At 36.5% G+C, this 9183-nt stretch overlaps 1 protein-coding gene across 1 annotated transcript; it reads left to right on the forward strand.

Moving 5' to 3' along the window:
- The first annotated feature begins 2960 nt into the window (after positions 1 to 2960).
- LOC145797681 (uncharacterized) lies at positions 2961 to 3356 on the forward strand. Its single transcript, XM_082885085.1, has one exon. The coding sequence runs from the start codon at positions 2961 to 2963 to the stop codon at positions 3354 to 3356; it is 396 nt and encodes a 131-aa protein (XP_082741211.1).
- The last annotated feature ends 5827 nt before the right edge of the window (positions 3357 to 9183 follow it).

Here is a 9183-nt window from a genome sequence, read left to right on the forward strand (position 1 = left end):
TAGCCAAAAAGCCAACAACTCATACAAAAAAGTCAAAGATTCTCTTTTCTCTCTACTTTTTGTACATCTTTTCGTAATTAGCCAAAAAGTCATCCCAAACATATAAGTTTTTTTTACCTACTTTTTTAGCCAAATAGCCAAAAATTTACTAAATTAGCCTGTTCCCAAACGAGGCCTCAGATGGACACGTTTCTATTTTTCATGCTCGTTTCAAGGCTTTGATGTGCTAGGGTTTCATTGTTGCTGTTGTAGTATGGTTCGGTGATTTTGGAGTGAAGACGACGGATTGGACGGTATTCAGTTGTGACATTTTCTGGAGTATAACTAGTTTAAATCAGTTATTTTCGAGTTACAAGACGAGTGCAAGATTGCATGATTAAGGTTAGTATCATTTTAGTTATTAATACATTTTCAGTTTATGTTTTGATTTGTATGATGGATGAGATGCTCTATTTTTTTATTGATATGGATCAGATGCTCTGTTTGTTTAATTATATGGATTTTACGTGGACCTGTGGAGGAGAGGTCATTCAGATTATGTAAAGAATGTAGATGTTCTCATTTTACTTTAATGTTTGCTTAATGAGGCTCTGTGTGGGAAAGATAATTCAGAGTATATGTAACAATGTGAATGTTCACATGTTGTTAATATGAGATTATGGAGAGTTGCTTGCATGTTGTGTAATGTCACCTTATTGTGGTGTTGTGATTTTGAACTTGTAAAATGTTATATGTTGTGCAAGGATGGTGGTGATAGTTTTCACTATGGATTTAGAAGTGAAACTGTACACATAGGCATTTAGTTTGCACAATGTGAATGTTCATATAGTATGAATTATTGTATGTATTAGAATTCGAATGGTTGTTGCATGGTTGTTGACTTTTGTTTTGTTGTGTTTTTATAGGAGATGGATACCTTTATGATGTTGGTGTGCACATATGGTTGCAGTACAATTGTAATAAATGTGGTTCGTGCATTATGTTATTCGCGTTTGGTGGAGTGGTTGTGTGAAAATGGGACGAGTTGTCTGCTTGTTCTATTTCATTGTTCTGTCGACTACCTGGGATTAATAGGTGTAATTTGGACAATGACGAAGAATTTCAGAACATATTATTGCTTGCCAAATCACTGGGGGTTACACCATGTAGAGGTTGTCGTTGATTTGAAATGTGATATTGGTTAGTCGAGTAGCTTTGGGTCGATACATGTGGGAGGTAAGGAAGAAATTGATGCACTCTAGAGATTTTGCCACCATAAAGAGAAGGTGTTGTTGTCAGCCCATTGGGCAAATGGTATTACGCATGTGGGACAACAGTTTGTCGGAGGTGCACAAGAATTTCGTGATGTTTTATGTAAGTATGCAATCCAATGCGGGTTTTAGTTTATGTATGTCAAGAATGAGACAACAAGGGTTACTGCGGTGTGTGCAATGCGCGAGAAGAGAGGTTACTTGTGGTCTATACATTGTAGAGCACAACGAGCAAATGGTTTTTTCTATATTAAGAAGTTCAGTGATTTGTATAGTTATGGTACGGATGTTCGAACATCAAAGAATTCGAGAGTTAGTTCTGATTTGGTGTCGAGTACTAATCTGAAATTGTGAGGGACAAGCCGTTGACTCGGCCATGTGAGGTGGTGACTATTTTGAAGAGGGATTATGGGCTAGATGTGAGTTACCACGTGGTATGGTTGGGTGTGAAGAAAGCAAAGGCTATTATTCATAGAGATCACTCATTATCGTTTGACCAGTTGCGGTAATATTCGGATGCTGTGATGCGTTAGAATTTGGGGAGTTATGTCAATATTGATTATGATGCGAGTAGTCAACAGTTTTGTCATTTCTTTGTATCATCCGCTGTGTGTATTTTTGGATACAATTCTTGTCGGCCTTTGCTATTCCTAGATAGAACATTCCTTAAAGAAAAGTACAAAGGTCAGCTACTTGCAGAAACGACGAAAGATGGAAACAATGGTTAGTTTTTTTTTTTTAGCTGTGTATTTATGTAAATATTTGCATTGAGTGGCACAGTGTAGATATATGACTGACCATTACACAGTGTGAACATTCACATGACCTGGTTGCTTTATAGTGTTTTTGTAAGTACTTGTGTTAATATTCACATTGGAATATTTTGATCAGTTGTTGAATGGTGTTGTGTTGTAGGTCTATTTCCTGTTGCATTTGCGATTGTTGATTCAGAGACCACGACCAATTGGTCATGGTTCTTGCACGAACTTGGGAAGGTTGTTGATGGTAAGTGCCAGATTACTTTTATTTCGGATCGTAATCTTGGTCTGTTAGAAGCAATGCCAAAGATGTTCACATCGGCTCACCACGGTTATTACTTACAACACTTAAAGAACAATTTAAGAGACTGGATGAAAGGAATTGATAATGGATTTAGGGATCACCTAGTTAGTAGTTTGGGTGACTGTGCTTACAAGCCAACTGTGGTAGGGTTCCATGAAAAGCTTGAGAAATTAAAAGAAGAGGGTAAGCAACGAGCACATAATTTTTTCAAGGACTTGGCACCTGAGCACTGGCCAAATTCATACTTCAAGTAATAATAATTTCCTAATGTATTCCATTTGTCAAGTTTAGAATGGTAGCGATGTGAATTTTCAGTTATGTTTTGTGGCAATATGAAATTTTATATTCAGTTTCGAAGAAATTAAATTCAGTATTGTACAATGTTTGTGATATTGTACAAGGGCATGCGTTATGGGGAGATGACATCCAATGCGGCGGAATCATTTAATAATTGGATTAAAGAATCACACAATCTTCCTATCACTCAAATGGTGGACACAATTCGTACTTAGTTGATGCGGCAAATGTTTGCACGACATGACCAAGTAAACAAGTGGAATGAACTTATTTGTCCTACATTTGAAACAAATGCTTGTTGATTCGTTCAACAACAGTAGGTCTTAGCAAGTTAGCAAAGCCAATGAGGATATGTTTGAAGTTCATTCGATACCATCTGTTACAATTGATATTACAAGGCGTACGTGTTCTTGCTTCAAATGGCAAATCAATGGATTCCCATGTGACCATGCTGTGATTGCTATTCAGAAGAGCCGCTACAATCTCAATGATTGTGTGGAACATTATTTTCATGTAAAGACATATCGTGCAGCCTATTTGGGTGTCATATTCCCTATACCATCGGTGAAAAAGTCGCCTTTTGATCCCACGAACTTCACTATATACCCACCAACTGTGAAAAGACCACCCGAAAGGCCGAAAAAGAATGGAATCCCATCAAGGGGTGAGAAACTGAAGGAAATAAGGTGCGGGAGATGTGATAAGTTGAGAAGCCATAATCGAAAATCATGTAAGAAGCCGATATAGGGTGTACATTTTTCATTTTAACATTGTGTTTTACATGGGATTTTTATATTGATTTTTGAAATAAGATTGTGTTGTGTTGGCAAACATTGTGTTGCAATAAGATTACGTTGTATTGGCAAACATAATAATAGTTTGGCAAACTTAGTATTTGATTTGTGTTTTTTCTTTTTTCTTTTTTGGGTACCAAACTGATATTTTGTTGATGTTTGAATGATGAATACATGATGTGGACATTCACAGTTGCGTAAAAGAATCATATTATGTGAATACTCGCACAGGGGTTGAATTTTTTTACATTATTGTTGTCAATGTTGACATGAATATAAACTGTGATGTGAACTTTCACATGCACACAGATTGACATGGTGTGAACATTCACAACTGTTATGAATAAGAACAAATGTGAATATTTACACCTGTGTATATTATCTGTAATGATGTCATATAGAGAATGTGAACATTTCTGCACAAAATATGTGTATTATAGAACAATCGAGTTCAAACAATCGCATAAATTAACATAATAACACAACAATATATCATAAGTGAATATGAACATTCACATCAGTGGTATAACTGTGAACATTCACATCTGTAAAACATAAGTGCATATGAACATTCACATTAGTAGTACAGATGTGAATGTTCACATTTGGCAGAGATGAATAACATTCACAACTGTTATGAATGAGAACAAATGGGAATATTCACACCTGTGTATGTTATCCGTAATGATGTCATGTAGAAAATGTGAACATTTCTACACAAAATATGTATATTATGGAACAATCGGGTTCAAACAATCGCATAAATTAACATAATAACACCAAAGTTAGACCAAAATTCACAAGTGGCTTTTTTCCATTAATAGATGTCGTATCACTGATTTACAATCAATTGTTGTGTCAAAATGTCAAAGCAATTGATTCATATCGAGTGTTGGTTAGTTTGTAGGTGGACACCACCCACCTATAGGTTTTAATGACGCTCTGTTTTCTTATGATTTAAAAAACTATGTACTAATAAGTCTCGTAGTCCACACCATTCAAAACTAGTAAGGCTGCCAACAATTTCTTCATGGTGTATGTGCGCTCGCATGATATAACATACTGCAGGTCCGCAGTCCACCCTGTAAATGCAAAATGGTTATGATTGGCACTTGACATATATGTTTGCATAATGGTTATGGAGGATTTCTAAAAAATGTAGTGAGGCTTACGAGTCGTTACCCTGTCGAGGACAGACATCAATTGATATGATTGGTTGTGATGGATATTGGCCTGCTAACTTAGTCCATAGCGGTGATGACTCGCCAATAACGCGCACAATGTTCTCGATATACTTCTTCTGTGTAGGGAATTTCACATTAGGCACCAACGAACATATGTATGTGTACATTCATTTTTGGAATTTAACGCATGACAATAATTCATATTTGTGTACAATAATAGCTACTTACAACTTCCTTTGCTTGGTCGATATACGGGTCATGTATGCCTGTCCTTGGGTGCAATGAGTTATAATGCCTCCACAAATTGTCTTTAGTATCATACACAACTATCGTCCAGTGGAAGTCATGGTGCAATGAGAATAGTAGGTATCTCTCTCCTTGGTAGTTTTTCACATGTGTATCAATGTGTTTACTTCTTTTGCGAGGATGGTACCCACGTATCACTTTTTGTACACATTGGACAAATAATTAATGGACTTTGAAGTTTCAAATTCACATTAGCAAAAAATGGAATGTTAGATTTTACCAAATACATGCTCGTGAAGATGAATAATGCTTCATCTGAAGTTGGGTTGACCACCTGTTGTTGTTCATGTAATACTTCGGCATATGCATCTATGAGCTGCACAAACATAGGGTCGTATTATATTATTTGTGGTGAGTGAACAATGTGTGTCAGTGTGTGTGTGTGTGTGTGTGTGTGTGTGTGTGTGTGTGTATGAATGAACAGTGAATCATCTTCGTAATGGCATACATTGTTGTGTATTAATTCCTCCTTGATAAGGTTCACAATGTCATCAAAATATACGTATGTAGACTTCAGGTCTCCTTTCCACACCAGCAACCTGTGTATTTTAAACAAACCAATGTAAATATTAACATTGCACAGTTTTGAACAAATCAAATAAATAAGCATAGTGGTGAATATTCACAATTATGGAATGTGAATGTTGACATTAGGTGTTCGTATGGTCACTTACTCATTGCCTCCACTATTTTGTAGAGCCTGGACCTTTTGCTTGTTGTGTTTGGACATCATGCTCCAGACTTTGAACTTGTTGGTCAAAGTTAATAATTTTTTTGGGTGCTTCACTGGTGGGTGTTTGTCCATATCTTCAACAATGTCGACTGTATGGGGCTGTTTTAGACCTCGATCATGCTCTTTTTTTTGGCCAGGTAAGTTTGGGTATTAGAAGTCAGGCAAGCGATGCTCTTTTCGATCTTTCTCCTTAATACGCTTCACCCTAGAAGGTGGCCTGAGATTGTGTTGACTTGAGGTGGGAAGTTGCTTCTATGCCTCGGCCTGTGTGACAATGTGAACTGACTGATCATTATAAAGGTCCTAAAGAAGTGTTTTCTCATATTCTAAGTTAATGACCAGCTGCGTTAAGCGCTTAATTTATTCATCCTTTTGCTCCATGCACTTTTTTTATTTCAGTATTCATGTTAGATGGGCTTGACTAGTTGAACAATTTATCTTCAAGATCAGCTATAACTCTTTCCCTTAACTTCCATGAGATTTGAAGGTGTTTGTATTTTGCTTCTCACTGCCTTATGATGCCCCAAGCCTTCCAATTTTCTTTAACAAGCATATTGATGATGTCGAGCTGGCTTGTGTTTGCTATGACAATAGCTCTCTCATCATGTGAGCTGCTAAAGGGAATGTGAATGTCCTCATTATTGTCATTTAGCTCAACTCCATCCCTAGAAAATTAAGAGTTGCTGCCACTGTGTTGTTCTTCCTTGATGTTAGAGAGGTTGGGAGATGTGGTGGCTGGTTCATAAATTTCGGGTTCCACCTTCAATGTTGTATGCTTGAACTTTTGTAATTCTATTGGGGTTGCAAAGAGTTCGCCGGCATTAACCTAAAATGAAAAAGTTATGTTACTTAATGTATATATTTGGGTGGTGCCATAATGTGAATGTTTTGATCAACAGTTGAAGGTCATACCTCATTAAAACCAATATCTGCCAAAAAGGTAGATTTCATTTTCTTTTGTAAAGCAGTTAGATCCCCCTTAACACAACGAGGAATGGCATTGGGCTTGCGAGGTTGTAGGATGGTTGTGTGCTCACGCAACCAATACTTCAACAAAACAACAAAGACATATGTTATTTAGCCTTTGTAGAGTAATGTCAACATATGTAAACATTCACAACAGTGGCACTGTTGTGAACATTTATAGCACTATATCATGAGTGAATATGAACATTCACATCAGTGGTACAGATATGAACATTTACATCTGTAAAATATAAGTGCATATGGACATTCACATTAGTGGTACAGATCTGAATGTTCACAGTTGGCATAGATAAACAACACTCAAGGACATGTGAATGTTATTATTTGAGAACACGGGTACTTACCATCAATAACATGACACAGCCGGTGACTTTTGCCAGCTTTTTGTTGTTTTGGAAAATGGAGGATGTCAACGTTGTTCTAATTTGCTTGGCCCAATCGTATTTTTGCATGCTTTCCAATGGGACCATATGTGCGTAGTAGCCCTATCCTATTGTCTCACCGCTTGTCGAGAAAAAAAGTTTTTGGCAAGCATACATGCAGACTAGTTGGGCAACTTCTTCGTTGTCATCTTTCTTTTTGCTTTTCAATGCCTCGGTCAAAAGGGTGCGTATCCATTTTGAAGTCAACCGGCTGACATTTTTGCACCTTTTGTTTATAATGCCAGTCTTTGGTTTCGCACCATATGATATGTCCATTGGCTTGATGCCGCAGTCCACACCAAAAATCAGCTTGATGTCGTTGTTGTGTATGTTCATCTTCTTCTCCCCAATGTAGAAGGCATCTTTTAAAGCTTTGTACATTTGTAGGACATGCACAATAACATCATTGTACTTCATGCATTTGTCAAGGTTGATCTCACCGTTTCTCAATGCATCTAATAAATGCCAGAAAGGTATTTGCCGTAGGTAGTCGAGCTGTGCTTGTGTGAATTTGGTGCTTTTCATTAATTTTACCAATCCGGTCATGTTAGATCTATAGTTGACACGCCGCATGTCAACATTGCTGCTAGTATTTGCTTATGGGCTTTTTTTCTTGACATGGTACTCATCTCTTTTTCTCTTTGAGGTTTTCTTCTGTGCAATATCTGCAAAATAGAGCATTAAAAAAAAATTAAGACAAGGCTTATGTGATTAGCATAGTGGAACAGATGTGAACATTCATAGCATTGCCATAGATGTGAATGTTCACAGTTGTATGCATGGGTGTGAATGTCCACAGTTTTGTGCATGGATGTGAATATCCACATTTGTACATGGATGTGAATGTTGACTGTGTTAGCAAAAACACAATGTGCATAGTGCATGAGTGTGTAAAAATCAATGTATGTTTATACAACTATGAACAATATTCAAGAACATGTGGATGTTAACACAAACATATAAAAGGATGTTGTGAACATTTACAGTACTAATTTGTATGACAATGCACATTCTTACTACAATCATGCAATGCCAATCTTATAATACAACCTCAAAATTGAAATACAATTTCAAACATGGGATAACAAAAGTGATATATTTTCTCTAAACACGGTGGTTAATGTTCACAAAGTGTCTAATTAATTTACACATGTAATGAATGTTCACGACATAATTATGTATCACAATAACATCTGACACAAGGAATTTTAAATGTGAATGTTCACTAGGGTCAATAACAACAATTTGATAAAGGGGGGAAAGGATAGTGTCAATATTCGCAGAGACTGTATTTCATGCCACTTTCATGAAAAATTATCAAGAATTGAAGGTTCAAGTTATTGGATCACCGTTAACAATCAACAATACCAACAAGGCAGACATTCACAAAAGGGGAAAAAAATAACTACAATATTACAAAATAATGATTGGCCAAACATTTTCAATCCATGTGAATGTTCACAGCTTTCAACAATAACAACAATAATATTTGAAATAATTTTATTGTCCAAGCATTTTCAATCCATGTGAATATTCACAGCTTTCAACAACAACAACAGAAACAATTTGGTTTGGCCAACATTCTTTCAAACCATTTGAATGTTCACAGTTGTGAACACAACATAATGGCAACTGTAATGTTTTTGAGTGAAAAAATCAATATAATTAAGGATTACGATTGAGGGGTTCAGATTAAAGATTAGGGCATAAACAATATGGACTCCTATATGTTGTATGAATAGAAATAGGGGATATTTGTGAAAGTTCACAATGTTGTTTGTTGAAAAAGAGATTCAGGGTTTACATATAAAAATGAGTAGATTACTTACGTTTTTTGTCCATTTCGATAGTTGCGTTGTCACAAATTGTCGTCGAAGGTGATTTTGATGAAGATAGACCTTACGGATGTTCAACAATGGTGATTCCACGATTTCGGCGACCGACGGCGTAAGGATGACGAAGAAGATGATGAGACGATGCGACGATGGAACAATGAGAGTCTTCTGGGCGTTGAGATGATATGGAATACGGCTTTGGATTTTTGGAATGCTGGAAATACTGTGCGTGATTTCCTGCAAGAAGAGAGGGGAAGAGAGACGGTTATTTGATTCAAAGAAAGGATAGACACGTGTTTGTTTGAGGGTTTTT

The sequence above is a fragment of the Camellia sinensis genome, chromosome 8 (assembly GCF_055761805.1).
Source record: "Camellia sinensis isolate YWXY chromosome 8, ASM5576180v1, whole genome shotgun sequence".
Taxonomy (NCBI): Eukaryota; Viridiplantae; Streptophyta; class Magnoliopsida; order Ericales; family Theaceae; genus Camellia; species Camellia sinensis.

What these genes read in the sequence shown, in the direction of transcription:
- LOC145797681 (XM_082885085.1), top strand. Translation starts at nt 2,961, where the DNA reads ATGTTTGAAGTTCATTCGATACCATCTGTTACAATTGATATTACAAGG.